Consider the following 17,763-nt stretch of genomic DNA (forward strand, 5'->3'; position numbering starts at 1 on the left):
ATGCCATGGGCCTTACCTGCCAAATTTGGACTTTATCCTGCAGACCCTGGGAAGCCAGTGGGAAAATGGCATGATCTAATATTTTGGAAAGGTAAATGGGGATATGTGAAGGAAGGGTTGGGGTGGGGGAAAGGCAGGAGGTGGGAGATGACCAGCTCTTGTTGCTTCCTTCGCCTCTCCTCCAGCCCCGTCAGGCCTGACCATGGCTGACTTTGCCTCAGGTAGCTCTGAGATGGAGCGCTTTTGCCAAGGACCATATCTGAGCTGATCATTAATCAATTCATTTTTCAGATCATTGGTTTAGCTCTACTCAGAGTCAAATAGCAATATCCCCTCTTTGCTCCACCCCTTCTGTGTCACATGTATGGTCAGAGAAGACATTGTTTTTGGAAGAGAAACAGAATGGGCCTTCCATAGAAGCAAAGGAGGGGGCTGCTCCATGGTGGAGACACATAGAAGGGTGGAGAGGGGCTTTCTTTCCTATCTTTCTTTAGAATAGTCTGGCAGGCTATCTGTTGTAACTTGGAATCGAGGGGATAGAAGTCATTCACTTGCTTTTCCTGCAGCATTTCCTAAGCATCTTCTCTACCTAAGCACCTAGCACTGTGCTAGATGGAGGTGGAGGATACATCTCACTTGCTTGCGAGGAACTCAGAGCTTGTGTGGGAGACAAGTATGTAAACAGAAAATTACAGTTCACCATCTTAAGTGTTCCATGAGAAAGACACACTTAGTTTGAAGTACTGGGAAGAGGTGGGGGAGGAGGCAGTGCCTTTACACCCTTGAGCTCTGGGTGTTTGAAGAGCCGCCTTGGACACTAGCCATGGAGGTGGGCTTGGGCAGGTAACCACATGGGGGTTGAGGGAAGAATCAAAGGATGTTGGGTCAAGGGGAACAGGTTGGTGTCTGTGTGGGGCTAAGAAGAAGGGGGAGCTCACTGGCACACTGTTTGAACCACTGTATTAGTTTTCTATTGCTGCTGTAACAAATTACCACAAACTTAGTGGCTTAAAACAACACAAATTTGGGGCCAGTCCCGTGGCTTAGCGGTTAAGTGCGCACGCTCCGCTACTGGCGGCCTGGGTCCAGATCCCAGGTGCGCACCGATGCACCGCTTGTCCAGCCATGCTGAGGCGGCGTCCCACATACAGCAACTAGAAGGATGTGCAGCTATGACATACAACTATCTACTGTGGCCTTGGGGAGAAAAAGGGGGAAAAAAAAAGGAGAAGGATTGGCAATAGATGTTAGCTCAGGGCCGGTCTTCCTCAGCAAAAAAAAGGAGGATTGGCATGGATGTTAGCTCACGGCTGATCTTCCTCACACACAAAAAAACACAAATTATCTTACAGTTCTGGAAGGAGCAAGTCTGACACGGGTCTCATTGGGCTAAAATAGGTGTCTGTAGCTTGTGTTCCTTTCTGGAGAATCTAGGGGAGAATCTGTTTCCTTGCCTTTTTTAGCATCAAGGCTGCCTGCATTCCTGGGTTCATGGTCCCCTTCCATCTTCAAAGCCAGCAATAGCAGATCTAGTCTTTCTCACATTGCATCACTCTGACCTCCTCTTCTGCCCCTCCTTCCACTTTTGGGGACCCTTGTGATTACATTGGGTCCACCTGGATAACCCATGATCCTTCCTATTTTAAGGTCGACTGATTAGCAACTTAATTCCATCTGCAACCTTCATTCTCCTCTGCCATATAACCTAACATAGTCACGGGTTCCAGGGATTATGATATAGACATTTTTAGGGGGAGGCATTATTCTGCCTGCCACATTCACTGTACCAGTAAGGTGAGGTCTTGGCCTGAAGATAAACATTGGGCAGTGCAGAACAACTACCTTATTCTTTTATGATATCTACCTGGAATAATGGAGGAAAAGCCTTTTAAAATTAGATATAGGCATTAAAAATCATAAAGATAAATAAAAGCAGGCAAGGAACTTGTTTGAGGAGAAAAACAGAATAAGGCCACAAATATCTGTATGTGGGGGTGGGAGTCAAAAGTAGGAGGTGAAGTGAAAGAGGAATGAACAGACATGAGTTGCTCATTTAAGGCTTATATCTGGGGTCATTGGAGAAATGGTGGTGGTCTGGAAGGAGGGCCACAGAGCAGGGCCACAGAAGAAAAACAATGCCAACTGTATCTGGGTCACACTCAAAATGGCAAGGAAACATCTACCAGGGGTAGCCTGAAGCTAGAGGGACATTCTGGGGGTCACCTCTCTGTGGTCTTTGGGGATGAGCGCTGAACCATGAGTCAGGGAGTCTGAATTCTAGTCCAGGTTTTTACCACTTTGAGCGAGTCATGTCACATGTGGGCCTCAGTGCCTTCACCAGTAAGTGGGGGGGCTGCTCTAGACGACCGCCAAGGCTGTCTCAATGGGCCTGGTACTCATATTCACTTTAGCACCCCAGGTCCCTGTTGGGCTTCGAGGACGCTGGTTGTCATGGCTCTTTGTCAGGGCACACCCAGGAATGCAGGGCTGTGTGAATGATATGAGAGGCTTCCTGACTCCCCGTTCCCATCAGAGCTTGTTTTCTACAGAAGGCACCATGCAGACACTGCCGTCCTGGGCTTAAGCACTCAGAGCTGCGTGCTCTTTGTAAACCCACTCAGCTCTCTCTGTCACGAGCCCTTGTTCCCAGCTGGATCACTGCTGTGAGGTGTGTGAGCTGTGACGAGGGGTAGGGACAACATGCAGTCTAAGTGGCCCAAAGGAGACTGAAACTGCCTCTTGGCCAGGCCACTGTTAGCCCACAGCCACTTCACTGGGCTGCCTATCACCACAGCTGTGGCCCTGAACTTTGTTCCCCCTCGGGGAATGGGGGTCGGGGCTTCCTGCCTTCCCTTAGCGCCTCGGCACCGGTGCTGGGAGATGGAGCTAGGCCAGAGCTGGGCTCTGAGGCCAAGTGCCCATGGCATGGCGGTTCCTGGGCATGAGGGAGGATGGCAATGGTGCTGAGCTCCGTGGCTATCACCTCTGGAGAGGGGAACACTCAGGAGGAGAAAAGCATTGAGACCCAGGCTGTGGCTCAGTTTAGGGAGACATGGCATGGACTTTTACCACACAAGTTTATTTAAATAAAAGTGAACACATATGCAGGCTGGGTGGCCCGTTGGGGCAGGGGTTGGGGGGGCGGGCGGATGGGAGGCAGACGTACTGGAGGGTCCAGGCAGAGTCTGTGTGGTATGAACCAAGCTGCAGAGGGAATGGCTGGGGGCCTCGGGGCAGTGCTGGCTTCGGTGCTGGGGGCGGGGGGCCGAGGGTGGGTGAGCCTGGTGTCAGGAGGTCATTTTCATCCCTCGCATGCTCCCCTCCCTCTTCCTGACCACCGGGGCGTAAGGCACCCCCCTCCTCAGTCCCCCTCTCCCTCTCCTGACATCAGCTTTCCCCTCAACTACTGGGAAATTAAAAGACAAAATAAATAAGAATTGGTGAGTCCTGCCACGGCCCCCGGCAACAGGGAAGGGAAGCCAAGCCAGGCACACTGCCCCGGAGCCCGTGCTGTCAGCCCTGGGAAAAGAACAGGTAAAGTGCAAGGAAAATCCAGTCAGTAAAAATATACCAATGACTTTGTCAAATATACAGCTGCTGGCTGTCAGGGGAGCAGGCGGCTGGCTGGGGCGGGTGGCAGCAGCACCCTGGGAAGTGCTGGCCGACACAGCATAGAGACAACGGAAATAAATAGGGGTGGGGAGTGGGCAGGGGTCCCACCCACTGGGCCAGTGCCACAGGAGGACAGGGCCTCTGCCTGCTCACCTGCCCCATCCCCCCAAGCCCTGCTTGCCGGGTTCCCCAATGCTGCGGCACTGACACAAAGCACCCGGCCGACAGGCTGTCAGGAAAGGATTATAATGTGGGGGTGGGAGCGGGGTGGGGAGGCACGGAAGCCGTGCAGTCAGCCAGGGCTGGAGCCGCCCTCAGTACTCGTCCTGGTCTTCTTGTTGGTGTTCCTCAATCTCATCGTCCTCAGGGGGTGCAAATCCTTCCTGGAGGGTGGGAAGGGAGAGGGAAGAGGTAAGCCAGGCAGGCCAGGCTGAGGGTGTGGACATCTACAGGTGATGGGAGCAAGGGCCCGAGTTCTAGTCCTGCTTTCCCTGCTAAGGCTCTATGTGACCTTGGACTCGTGACTTCAGCTCACTCTCTTCATCAGTCTGTGTTCTCTGAGGCCCCTCTGGTCCTACCCCTTCTGGTCTGAGGGCCAGGCTGGAATGGGGGAGGGCCCAGAGAGCATGGGACATTAGGGGTGAAGGCAGAGCTCACCTCAGTGGCATAGAGAATGCCAATGATGCCCGAGATGACAGGGCTGTTCTCGCTTTCATGTTCCTGGCAGATGAGCTCAATGTCTCGAAGTTTGCTGAAGTAGAAGTCACGTTCCTTCTCCAGCCCATCCACTGTCAGCTTCAAATCCAACAGCTGCTTGGGGAGAAGATGGTGATCAAGCCAGAGATCCCTGCCTCAGACTCCCCTTCCCGCCCTGACACCCCAAGGGCCTGGCTTTTGTGGCAGGGCTATCTCAGCTACCCTTGCCCACCCCACTCACCTGCTGGTTGAGTTCAAGAATTTGGGCATCAGTCTCATGGCCACCATTTCGGGCTGATGGAGGATTCTTCCGGAGGATGCAGGGTGGGGCCACGTTGCTCAGTCGGCCAGAGGTCTGCATATTTTTGGGGCCTGTGGGGGACGTCCTCTGTGGAACTGCCCAGAGGAGAAAAGTCAGATGGGGCCACGTAAGCCCATAGCTCACGTGGCATGAGACAGCCTGGTATGACAACTGCGGGGACAGGCCCATGCGAAAAGCAGGCATTCTTGCCCTCCCCTCCAGTCCCACTCAGAAGGGGCATCTACATCTAGGCCTCAAGCCATGGCCACACGTGACAGCACAGCAGCTGGGCAGCCCTTTGGCAAGGCTGGGAGAGCAGGGACTATAGGGACTAAAGAGAGTGTGAGCTGTGGGGAGGGAGGAGAGCTGGCCTGAGGGAGAGATGAGAGGAAAGTTTGGGAAGGGGGGCTGGAGGGGTTGGGGGCCCTCCTGTACTGACAGCTGGAGCCTGAGGAAAAGCAGCTGGTGCAGGGTCTCAGGTCTGGCTCTTGCTGGGTCTTTCTTAACAGAAGCCCCAGGCCAAAGTCACCCTCCCTGTGGGTGACCTCAGAGTCTCAGGCCTGGAGGGTACATAAGAAACCTGCCCCTGCCCCTGCTCCTCCTGGGCCCGCTACCTCAGGGTGGGCTCTGTGCCCTCTGCTGGGCCTGACTCAGGGACTCCAGCTCCTCCCCCACACACCCGGCATGCTGTGGCTACTTGTTCTCTAGCTACTGCAGCTCCCTAGACAGAGCTGGCTGCTTCTGATGCAAAGCAAGCAGGTGATGGAGGCAGGCCCAGGTGGGGCAGCAGCGCAAACAGAGGAGGGCTCTGCTATGACGGGTTCAGATGCGGGCTGGGGCTGCTCCTCTCTCCTTTTCTTCCTGACCCTCTCATCCCCCAAAGGCCCTACTGCTTCCTTCCCTTCTCTAGAACCCAGACAAAACCTAGTTTCCAGAGACTCATCTCTTGAGGACTTAGAGCTATGGGCCTTTGGAATGGGGGAAGATATGATCAAGCTTGGCAAACTCCTGTCCCTGGGTGTCCAGTGGGCAGGGGGCAAGAAAGGTGTGTAGTGCTGGCACCAGGCCCTTGGCCTGGATGGAGGAACCATGTCACGTGCTGCCCCATCATCTTGAGGCAAACAAGTTAGCTCATGCTATGGAAGGAAGTGCCCTGGGTCTCCCACTGCCAGCTGCCACCTTGCTGGTGCCAGTGGCTCTCCTCTTACAGCAATCTTTGGAGCCCTCTCCTCCCCACTGTGACTCCCCCTGGTCTGGGCAGGCAGCAGGTGGCGTCATCTGAACTCCGTGATAACAGTCTCCTCTAGGCTGGCAGGGCCGGGCCGGGTGGCCCAGGGGACACTCCTGGCTGTAGAGCCCTGCCGGCCCGGCCCCCCACACTCCCTCCCCCGGCTCGGGCACGTTACCTGCTGTGCCAATGAGTTTCTTGGATTTGTTGAAGATCTGATCACCTGGGTTAGGAGGTGGCGCTACGTCCTGGCCCTGCCGCGCCAGCAGAGGGTTGTAATCCTTTCCATCATAGTTTGCGTCAAAGAATTTCTTAAACCACTGAATAAACTCAAAATTATCTTGGAATTTTCCTTTCACTAATTTCTCTACAGGAATTATCTGAAATAGACCACATAAGCAGAGAACTTTAACCACCTGCTGCTGTGGGGCTGTCTTCCTCTGTGAGAGGGCCACTGCTCTCAGGAAAAGCCAGCTCTGGGCACAGCATCCTCCACCTTCTCCACCTGGCCCCCCTCCCATGGCACCAGAGCAGATGGGGAGGCTCCAGGCCCCCGCCTGGGATTCAGAGACAGTCCTTTCCTCTAGGCACAAGAGGAATTATGTGGGGCGGTATCCTTCGGTGCCACTGCATGAGTGTGGGGTGGGGACTGCTGGAACCACAGGCCTGGGGCTATCGAGGCAGTAGAGTGAGCCAAGAGACTTGTCTTGGCCCTTCAGAGAAGAAACAGTATATAGAGCAGTATACTGAGCCTCAATTGCTGGGATGGATAGGGTCCAAAGAGGAGGAGGGGACAGGAATGTTGTCAGGAAGGGATGTCAAGTGTGGGGTTTTCCACTGTGCCTTGAGCTGGGGGAACATTCCCTCTGGAGAGTCGAGGGGTGGAGAGAGAGGCAAGAGAGCTGGAATGCCCCCAGCAGCCCCTGTTGCCCCGGCTGGTAGACCATCTTCTTCCCCTGGGGTCACACAGCTCCTCAGGGCCCCCCGGAGCGCAAGCACCTACTTTGTCAACACCCATCTTCTTGAAAGCTGCTTGCAGCACCTTGAAGTTGTGGATGTATTCGTGCTCTAGCTTGGCCTGGAACTTCACCTTCCTCAAGTGCACACAGCCAGGGAAGAGCATGTCCATGAACTGGCAGTAGGCTGCCCCTGTGGAGAGCAGGCTGACTGAGGGGGCCTAGGCCACTCCCTTGCCTCGGCTGCTCGCCTTCACTGCCCCAGGCCCTCTGCTGGCCTACTCACTAAACTACCCCACCTCCTATTTTCTTTCCTTGTCCCAGAGCCTGGGCTAGTCATACTTGCAGGATAGACACGGCCAGAATCTCCCCACCTTTCCAAAAGTTAGAGCAATTACTATTTATCGTTGCAATTATGTACCAGCACCATACCAAACACTGCATGTATGTAATTTAACCCTAATAGCAACCCTCGTTAGATAGGTGATGTGATCTCCATTTTATGGATGGGAAAACTGAGACCTAGAAAAGTGGAGTGACTTGCCCAGGGTTGCACTATAAGAAGAGCTCAGATGTGGACCCAGAGTGGCTTCACTGCCTGTCCCAGCTCTTGATACCCCGCTGCCCTCCCCTGCTGCAGCCCTTCACTGTGCCTCTCCTGCTCTTCACTTTTTACTCTTCCAGTCCGTGGAGACCCCTATTCCTTACTTCAACTCCAAACACTGACTACTTTAGGGCTCTGCAGCTCTCCTCCTTAATCCTAATTACGAGCTGCATTCTCTGCTGTGGCTGTTCTGCCTCCCGCTTTCCTTCCCTATCCCTCCAGCAGGGCCCACTCCCCCCATTCCCAGCCTCCTACCTGAACAGAGCTGTTCTATCTTGGTATAGTTGAGGTGCAGGGAGTCATTGACCCATGCAAGCATATCATGGCGACTCAGATTCTCACTGGTCACGGATGTGGAGTACACATTGACGGCCATACCCCAGCTGCAAAGAAGGAAGAAAGGCTAGGTGAGCACCCGGCCCTCGTGTGTTCTGCAGCTGTAAGGAGGGGAGGGTCGGGAAGACCCCTGGGAAGTGAGAAGCATCTTCCTCCAGCCCAGCCTTACAGTTTACCCTCCTGGAGAAGGGGTACTGATTCATACTTTAAACATTTAATGAGTGTCTGCCATATGCTGGACGTGTGCTAAGAACTGGCAATACAAAGTTAACTAAGATGTGTTCTCTGCCTTTGAGGAGTTTATAGACAGGCAAGTCCCCACGGAAGGGGGTGACAGGGCAGTAAAAGCAGCACATACAAGTTAAAGGATGGCACAAGAAGGGAGTGATCTCTTCTGCTTGATAGGGCCAGCGAAGGCTTCAGAGCAGAGATGCTGGGGCCTGAAAGGAGCATGTACAAAGGGAGGGGGTAGGAGGGCGCTGCAGGACCCCAGGACTAGCAAGAACAAAGGCAGGGCTGATTCTGGGACTCTGAGGGGTTCAGCAGCCCGGGGAGCCAGCTTTTGTGTTGGGGTGTGGTGCAATGAAGCAGGTGGGGACAGACTGCCAAAGGCTTAGTTTACCATGAGGAGGAGTCTGGACTTTCTGTTTAGACAACGGGAAGCCATTAGAGGATTTTAAGCAGACAGTAACCTGACTAGATTTGTGTTTTAGAAAGCCGACTACCCTTCACCTCTCCTCTGACTTCAGACCCCACATTCCTGTGGCCTGCTGGCTGACCCACAAGCTTGTCCAGAAACTTCCCTTAAAACAGGCTTCTGCTCGTGTATTCATTATCCCAGTGAATGTCACCAGCAGTCACCCAATCACCCACGTTAGAAACCTGCGGGGTCACCCTAGACAGCCTACTCTCCCTCATCCTCATATCTAGATAATCAAGTCCTACACCTCTACCTTCCCAATATGCCCTGCTCTCTGCCACCTCTCCTGCTACCTCGGAGTTTATGCATACATTCTCTCTGGCCAAGGCTAGCAGAAACCTCCTAGAAGGCCTTCCACCCTCCAGTCTCTCTCTCCCCCTAGTCCATCCTTGACACTGCTGGGTCAGAATCTATCTAAAAGCAGCCCTGGCCACACCACTCCCCAGCTGAAAGCCCTTTCAGCCAGCAGTCATAAATGAGACACCCATTGGCTGAATTTGCCTTGCAGACTTGAATTATTTAGCACTCACAGTGTTGGAAACATTTTTTAATTAGTGCCTAATATTCTAAAGTTGGAATGTTTCACACAAACAAGTTGGGATTTCTGGCTTCTTTTGGCAACCATGGGCCTGTTCCTGCAAAACAACCTATGGCTGGAGCTGAGCAGAGGCGCCCCCCTCTGGCCAGCAGGTGTGAGCGCCTCTTTCCCCTGCCCGCTCCCCACACAGAGGCCAAGTGTCAGCCCCTGTTTATCACTGACTTGCACTGTTAAGAGAAGAGGGAAGTATTTCTTGTAACTAGTTCTTTATCAGAAACGGAGAAACAGAAGATAAATCAAAAGCATGTATTTCGAGACTATGAGAGTGCATATTTCTGGACTGAAGAATATTTCTCCAGGTTTAATCTACAAAGTGTCTCTGTGAAGAAAAAGTACACCCAGCCGACTTCCCTGTCCCCTGTAGGTATCTGCCTTTATAATGTGACCCCTCCCCATCACTTACCAAACTCCTAACTGGGCCCTACCTCTCCATCCCTATCTCTCATTTGCGCCCCCAGTCGGGAGCCACGGGCAGCTTCCTACTCACCCTCTGTCTGGAATGCTGCCCCCACCCCCAAGTCCACTCATTCTCTACTCCAGTGGTTCTCAAACTGTGGTCCCTGGAGCAGCAGCACTGGTTAGAAATTCCAATTCTTGAGCCCCACCCCAGATCTACTGAGTCAGAGTTTGCACTTGACCAAGATGCCCAGAGGGTCTGCAGGCACAGTCAAATTGGAGAAGCTGCTTTAAAGAGGAGGCTCCGCTGGCATCGCTCGGCTGTGCTCCCCCACGCCCCCCACTCCACGTATATATAATGGAACCTTATTGGATACATGCTTAACTTCAATGAAGTTTTTGAGAAAAATGGAGAGAGAAATCCTCTTGTTTATTTCTAGTCCTTCCTCCTTTTAAAAATAGACCTTGTCTTTCATTGCCCAAGGAAAGGGAGGCTAGGCAAAAAAGCCAAGAGAAACAAAAATTGTTGTCTTGGGGGCTTCTAAGGACTCAGGAGCTGGCAATTCCAGAGATTTCTGAGGATAATTTTGATTGCACTTGATCCTCCTCTTACATAATGGTTTTGAACCCTCTGCCTTGTAATCTGACCCTTGCACTAGCCACTGGACTTATTTAAATGCCTGCTTCCCTTTTCAGCAAGCACCTTGAAGCCAGGAGTAGTATTTCCAGGCCTGTCACAGGCAAGGTATTCAGCAAATTTGTTCAATGACTGAGTGACACCTCCTCACATCCTCTCCTCTTTCTGAATCATCTTTCATCACCTTCTGGCCTGGACCCCTCCACCTCAACCTCTATGACTCAGCTTTAGCAGCATCTCCTCCAGGAAACTTTCTCTGAACCCCTGCACAGGGAGACATGCCCCTCCTCTGTGTTTCTACAGCACCCTGAGCGTACTCAATCATGGCATTGATCACATTCTCTTGAAATCACCTATGCGTCTGTCCCTCCCACCTGACTATAAGCTCCTCAATGGCCAAGCTATGTTTCATTCACCTTTGGTTCCAGACCAATTCTCAGTGAACAATAATTGCAGAGACTGGAGTTAGGGGAGTGCTTCAGAGTTTCCAGGGAACTCACCTAAAGTAGCATCACTAGAAGTGGACGGGAGTAGATGGACACCAAACTTGATAAAGAGGCAGAACGGGTAGGGTCAAGCAAAGTGCACTGCATTTTGAAGAGTATTTATTTTGTTAGAGACTATGAGAAATATAAAAGATTTGCCCCTGTCCTCAAGGAGTTTATAGTCTTATTGGGGAGACAAACACACAGGAGAAGAGTATAACCAAATGCCCAGAAGTGTGATGAAAACAGTAAGTGCCACAGGCAGTCAGGAAAGAGAGAGCAGCGGAGTTAGAGAGAGGAGGATTCCAATGGCCCCAATATGAGTGGGCAGACCCTGCCAGGCCTCAGGGGTCTGCAGAGGACTGCTGGGAGCTGAGTACAGAGTACAAGCTATTCTGGTCACTGGCCTTCCACAGGCTCAGGACTCATTTCTCCCTGAGGCCGTGGGGCCCTCTGTCTCCAGGCCCCTGGGCAGGGTGATTCCTGGCCAGCTGGCTGCGGCTCTGTGCTCTGCTAGGCCTCAGAGGGTCTGGGCTGGTCTGGGCTGGTTCTCAGAGGTGTAGGGTGGTCTTAGCTTGGCCCTGGGAGTTCCTGAGCCACGTTAGGGTTTTTTTTTTCTGTTTACTGTGCATGAGTTTCAGGGGATGATTACTGAAGAAAAGCAGAGGCATTGGTCCTAGTCTAAACCAGTCCTCCAGTTTTTGACTGAAATCATTTGAGCTTCAAGAGCCTTTCAGCCTGAGAGCAGCCTTCCTGGGGTTCCACAGGAGAAGTGCTGAAGGTTCGGGCCTGCTCCGTGCACTCCAGAGGTTCTTTACTAGGAGAGCGCATCAGATTCTGCTGCAGAGACCTTCCAACAGGCTGGAGTGAAGCCCAAACACGTGTGCATGTGTGTATGTGTATAACTATACACATAATACACTCTATACAATATGTAACGCACTGTATAGAATATATACAGTGTGTTATATACAGTCATACACACACATATACACACACATATATTATATATGTAATTTAGAAAACTACTGCAGGCGATTGTGGTGCACAGTCAGGAATTAGAACACAGTCCTCATCTGATACTAGGGACAGAGCCCTTGTCTCCACTCAGGATTGGCTCAGGTTCTTCAGGTGATGCTACTTTCTGCCTCAGTTGGGGTCCATTTTGGCTCAGGAGGACTCATCCAAGGCACCCAGGAGTCTCTGCAAGGATTCTCTGTCACACTTGCCAGAGGGTCACAAAGAAACCAGCCTCCTAGTTCCCTTATCCCTCATCGATGGTAGGGCAGGATGCCCTTCTTTTAATTTTCCTCTTGTAGATTTGGCCCTGTAAATACAATTAAATTATGGCCAGCAGGTGGCACCCAGGTCCTGAGCAAAGACTCCTCTAAATGGTTCCCCCATTCCCAAATCCCCCTCTCTCTAGCTCAATTTAGAAAAGGAAAGCCCCAAACTTTGATCTGGTTCCCCAAAGAGGAAGCCTGGTTTGGTCAAAAGCTCGTGATGTCAAGGCAGGGGGTTGAGTGGAGTGCTTATTCCTGACCCGGATGTCCTCTAAGACCTGGACCAGCTGGAGTGGCCTGTGGCATTGGGTCTGCTCCAAGATTCTGACCTGAACTAAACCAACCTCCAAACCAACCCCCCAAGTGCACAAGTTAAACTCATCAACGGGTCCAACTTTTGATGACTTTTTGTGTTGGGGGTTCACTCAGGCCTAGACTCAAACCAGTCCAGCTTCTGGGGGGCAGAGGTATTATAAAGCATTTGCTAAATGGACCAGTCGCCTCCAATTACAGCAGAGACATCGTCTGAGAAAACTCTTAAAATTAACACATCTATTACTAAGGGGGGCTTCATCTCCGCTGAGAGAATGGTAGGCAACCACCCAGAGTGGGCAGGCTCTGTTCCAAGGGCTACAATAGCGGGGTCTCCCAACCCAGACTCCAGGTTTCTACCATCATCTTTGGCACATGGTAACTATCAGGAGAAACAGCCCCTGACTGGGTTGTGGCATGTCACCCTCCAGGTCAGCTGGAAACCCTATTTGAGAATCAGAATGAGGACATGGCCTTGGGAAAAGACTGCTCTGCAGGGTCTTGACTCCTGCTACCAGCTCTGAAGTCATGGGAAAGAAAAGTTGAGGAGATTTAATCTGGTGATTTTGCTAGATCACTTCCTAAGTTAGGACCATAAGGTTCATGGTGCATTCACTGGTAACAGGAAAGGCAGTTACAGCTCTCTCATCAGGAGAGGTAGAGCTGATGGTCATGCTGCAGGCTGAGGCCTTGAAAATGGTCATTATGACCACATCTCAACATGCCATGGTCAGAAGAGTTTCCAGAGACCATCCAGTTCCTTCCCAGATACCTAGGACTGCACTTAGATCTAGGCAATTATATTCCTAAATCATAAATAAGTCTGCATAACTCTGAAACCTCACATTTTTTTATTTTTATTTTTTGTGAGGAAGACCAGCCCTGAGCTAACATCCAATGCCAATCCTCCTCTTTTTTTTTTTTTTTTTTTTTGCTGAGGAAGACTGGCCCTGGGCCAACATCTGTGCCCATCTTCCTCTACTTTATATGGGACACCGCCACAGCATGGCTTAAACATGCGGTGTGTTGGTGCGTGCCCGGGATCCAAACCGGCGAACTCCGGGCTGCCGCAGCGAAGCGCGTGCACTTAACTGCTTGTGCCACCGGGCCGGCCCCTGAAATCTCACATTTTAATATTTAAAAACCTTATTACCAGCCTGAATCTAATTTTGGCTTTTTGTTTTTAAGTCTTCAGTGGAAATCTATCTTCCATATATATGTTTTGAAGATAATTCAAGGGTCTCCAGTCTTCTCTAATTCTCTGATCCCTAGAAGAACCCCCTGCAGTTCCCAGGCTTCTACCCTCTGCCCATCATTGCTATCAAAGACACATCAGGTCTTTCAGGCCTGCAGTGGGTATTGGGTCTGCTCCAGCAGGCTCCAAAAAGGTGCTGCTTTAAGACTATGGATCTCCAGTCAGACCACTTGGGTTTGAATCCTGGTTCTACCATTTCCTAGCTGTTTGACTTCGGGCCTCAGTTTCCTCATCTATAAAATGGGAACAGTAGCAGTCCCCACCTCATACAGCTGTTATGAGGATTAAGTGAGCCATGTATACAGAGTGCCGAGCAGAGCTTGGCACACAGTAAGTATCTGGTAAGTGTTATCAGCGTTACTGGGGCAGATATCAAGAATCCAAGGGCACTTGTTTGAGAAGAGGTGTCCAACACACATCACATCCAGCTTCAGGTCTCCTAGAAACCAGTGCAGGAGGGAGACAGACTACAAAACTGTGCTTTCTCTGCCCCTTCTGCTGGGGACAGCCATCTGGGCTTTCTGAAGCTGGGCCTCCAACCACGGTCCCTCCCCAACTCCAGATTTCCCATATACAGTCATGCACTGCATAATGACGTTTCAGTCAACAACAGACCGCATATATGACGGTGGTCTCATAAGAGTAGCACCACATAGCCTAGAGGTATAGTAGGCTATACCATCTAGGTTTGTGTAAGTACACTCTATGATGTTTGCACAATGACAGAAACACCTAATGCTGCATTTCTCAGAATGTATCTCCATCATTAAGCGACACATGACTGTATTCTGCTTTGTAGATGCCATCCTACCGGCCAGGAAAACTGGAACAGATGCTGTGGGATCAGAGGAGAGAGAACTCTGCGGAGCCTGCCAAAACGTTCCTGTTCCTGACGTGAGGCTATGCCCATTGTCACTGGGCTGCCCTTTCCTGCCCAGGCCCAGGGGGGCTGAAGTCACCTGTTTGGAAAATCTGCAAAATTGCTACCCCTTGACCCCTTGCATCACATATCCAGGTTATTCTGGGGTTGCATGAGGCAATATGTGCAGGCAGGGATGAAGGGTTGTGAGGGACGGGAGGAGTCCTGCTGGCGGGTCACAAAGCCCTGGCAGCACCAGCCAATCACCTTCTGCTCATGGCTGAGCAAGGAGCTGCCTCATAGGGAGGCTCAGCCTCTCAAAGCTGAATCAGTCAAAGGTAGAGATGGGGCAGGTGGAGTGGTGGGGCTGGCGGGGAACCAGCACGCACCCATGCCAGCAGATCCAGGACAGGGATCTAGATGGTGTAGGTTCGGGTAGGGACTGAAGCTTCTTCCCCAGAATTCTGTTCTCAACACTTTTAAGTCATGTAGCTCTTCCCGAAGATCCTGAATCCTGCTGAGGTCCCAGCCACTGGAGTCCTGGACAGATCCTGCTGAACAACGATCTGAACTCTTAAAGAGGCTTTCCCCAGGCTGGTCTAGATAATGCTGCCATACGTTTGCAGCTGCTGTCCAGGGAAGGAGCTCCTCAGGGAGTTCTGGCCAGATTGCTCTGTCTGACCATAACTAAAAGGTTAAAAGAAACCCAGGAGGGGAGTAAACAGAACTCCTCACATGCTAAAATTAATCCATTTTAGTAGGATGCATCTAGGTGGGCAGATAGGAAGGTAAACCTTTCTTTCTAAAGATTCTCCACTGGAGATTTTTAAGTTCCTCAAACATCTACTTTTTAAGCCAATAAACTTCCATGATGGGAGCCACCCCTCAATCACGGCTACCAGCAGCAGACTGCTGGAAGCTGTGCGGTGCGGTGAAGCGAGGTTTAATGGCCGAAGATGTGGACGGCTGCTCTTACTGCCTGTGAGACTTTGAGCAAGCAGTGTGAGGTATCCAAGCCTCAGTTTTCATGTCTAAAGAATCAGAATGACGATACTATTGAGCATGGCGTTGTTGTGAGGTTAATGAAGGACCCGTCTGTGGGAAGCAGAGGTTCATCACACTGCCTTTGGGGGCTCGGCAATCCATGCTATCCTGTGCTCTTTCCACACCACCACACTGTGGCAGGAAGAGTGACTTGATTTTTTTTTTTTTATAATTATTATTATTATTTTTTCCCCCCTCAAAGCCCCAGTAGATAGTTGTATGTCATAGCACATCCTTCTAGCTGCTGTATGTGGGATGCGGCCTCAGCGTGGCCGGAGAAGTGGTGCGTTGGTGCACGCCCGGGATCCGGGCCGCCAGCAGCGGAGCACGTGCACTTAACCGCTAAGCCACGGGGCCGGCCCAAGAGTGACTTGATTTTGCACAGCACTAGTGCATGATGACTTTCTCTGATATAGGCCCCTGGAAGGACTGGGAGGGAGAGTGAGGATTACAAACAGTTCACCCCAGAATGCACGTTGGGGGCAAAAGGAGATGTGGTTAAAAAGGTAGACAGAAGCTATACACCAGGAGCTCTGTAGGAGGTTAGGAGTTATTTCAACTTGGGGGAAACTCACCAAGGGATTTTTTTTCATGTATATAATACAGCATAGGAGAAGGGAAAGGAAATTTCAAAGGTTTTCTTCTTTATATTTTTCTTTCCAAGCTACTGCAACATTGCCTTGATCTCAATCAGCAAGTTTACTGACCACTGACACAATGTGCTAAACACTCCACGAGGCACCATGAGGACATGGGATCATTTTAAGGCATGGGTCTTGTCCTTAAGGAGCCTCTGGTTGAAGAAATAAGAGTAATTCCTAAAACAACAGGGGATCCCACAAATCAGAATATGTGAAGTACTAAATAGTGAAAGTACATTTGGCTTTTAAGAGCTCCAGGAGAGGATAAAAGGATGAGTGGGGGCTCAGCAGTTAGATGGTTTCTGGGGGAAGAGGGCACCTAATTTGGGCCTCTAAGGATGACAGGATGTCAGAAAGCAGAAAGAGAAAACGGGGAAATTTGGGACATGAAACATGTTTATTATTGCTTTTATTTTTAAAAATGAGCATAAGAACAATGATTAAATCTTAGAGGAATGTTAGGGGACTCGATCAAGAGAGGAGGTAGGAGAGGTAGGTGGTGTCTCAGGAGCCAAGGGAGGGACCAGTTTCAAGGAGGAGGTTATCTGCCCTGTTTAATGAAGTTACCAGAACTTGGATGGAGAAATGGTCATTAGTTTGTGCAAGAAGAAATGATGAAACTCTGAGTCATTTTGTTGGAGTGTGAGGACAGAAGCTCGACCTGCAGACAATTATGGAGTCCCAGATCATATCTGCCCATGAGAGGATGATTAGGGGGGAAATCAGGAGAGTTTGTCATCAAGGCCATTTATGCTCTGTTGCAGCATGGCAGGTACACTAGAGAGCGACCGCTTGCAAGGTGGAGAACACCTTATTTCTTTTAGTAAAATTTTGAAGCGATATACAGATTTCATGTAGGTTTGTGTTACCTTGATATCCCATCTCGTCCTCCTTCAGAATCCATATCTTATGCCTACGTTCTTATCTGTCCAAGGAGGCTCACGAGAGCAACCTCACAGGTTTTCTAAAGCTTCTTACAACACTGTGTCATGAATGAAAAGAAAGAATGGCAACAATTTTACATATAATAAAGTCTCAAGTAAGTTGAATGTTTGGAAAATGTTTTAAATATTAATTTACTATTCTGTTTAACTGTGGTTAATCAAAACCCCTTTTGATCTTTAGTTTTGTTCAAAATTACTCTATTAAGGCAGGGCAGAATAAACAAAATTTATTACTAAGGACTGTCCAGAGCCTCAGATTCACTCACTCGCTTATCACCATTTATGGTGTATTCCAGGCACTGAGCCAGGTATGGGGCCTATAGGAAGGAATGGGACCCAGTGTGGGCCCTCGAGGAATTCACAGACTAGGGTGGGAACCAGACAAGTGAACAAAATAACCAAAGGGCAACACATTACACTACAACCTCCAGATGCAGGAATGGCGTGCCGTTGGAGGGACTCTGCTTCTTGGGTCAGGGAAGGCTTCGTAGAGGAAGCAGAGTTTGAGTTGGGTCTTGAAAGAGAAGCTCATCAACCAAATAAGAGAAGCTCATCAACCAAATAAGAGCCAACAGGAAAGAGGAATGATGGACTGGGAGGAGGGCGAAGATTATAAATAGTTCACCTCAGAATGCATGTTGGGGGCAGAAGGAGACGTGGCTAAAAAGGTAGACAGAAGCCACGCACCAGGAGCTCTGTAAGGAGGTTAGGAGTTATTTCATCCTAGGGGAAACTCACCGAGGGATTTTTTTTTCATATATACAATATATTTGTATGAACATAAACATATTTGTAATAATACTATGGTTAAAACAACTGAGCATAATTTCCAAATGAAAATTACAGCAAATGAAATTACAATGCTTAGAAACTGCA

At 50.4% G+C, this 17,763-nt stretch overlaps 1 protein-coding gene across 4 annotated transcripts in view; it reads right to left on the bottom strand.

The window, feature by feature from the left end:
• Positions 1–3,037: 3,037 nt before the first annotated feature.
• MAPRE3 (microtubule associated protein RP/EB family member 3) overlaps positions 3,038–17,763 on the bottom strand; it is a 52,112-nt gene continuing 37,386 nt past the window's right edge. For 2 of the 4 annotated variants that reach the window (XM_004418249.3, XM_087437027.1), the window contains exons 2-7: positions 7,653–7,780; positions 6,841–6,986; positions 6,016–6,217; positions 4,550–4,704; positions 4,270–4,422; positions 3,038–3,995 (exon numbers count right to left, since the gene is read on the bottom strand). In XM_004418249.3, the coding sequence (XP_004418306.1) occupies positions 3,927–3,995; positions 4,270–4,422; positions 4,550–4,704; positions 6,016–6,217; positions 6,841–6,986; positions 7,653–7,773 (846 nt within the window). In that variant the 5' untranslated portion in view covers positions 7,774–7,780 and the 3' untranslated portion in view covers positions 3,038–3,926. Of the gene's footprint in view, positions 3,996–4,269; positions 4,423–4,549; positions 4,705–6,015; positions 6,218–6,840; positions 6,987–7,652; positions 7,781–16,812; positions 16,913–17,763 lie in introns of those variants that run through there. The other 2 variants (XM_087437028.1, XM_087437026.1) reach the window with 2 other exon arrangements.

Source organism: Ceratotherium simum, chromosome 11, assembly GCF_057802395.1.
Source record: "Ceratotherium simum simum isolate JZ-2026a chromosome 11, ASM5780239v1, whole genome shotgun sequence".
In the NCBI taxonomy this organism is placed as follows: Eukaryota; Metazoa; Chordata; class Mammalia; order Perissodactyla; family Rhinocerotidae; genus Ceratotherium; species Ceratotherium simum.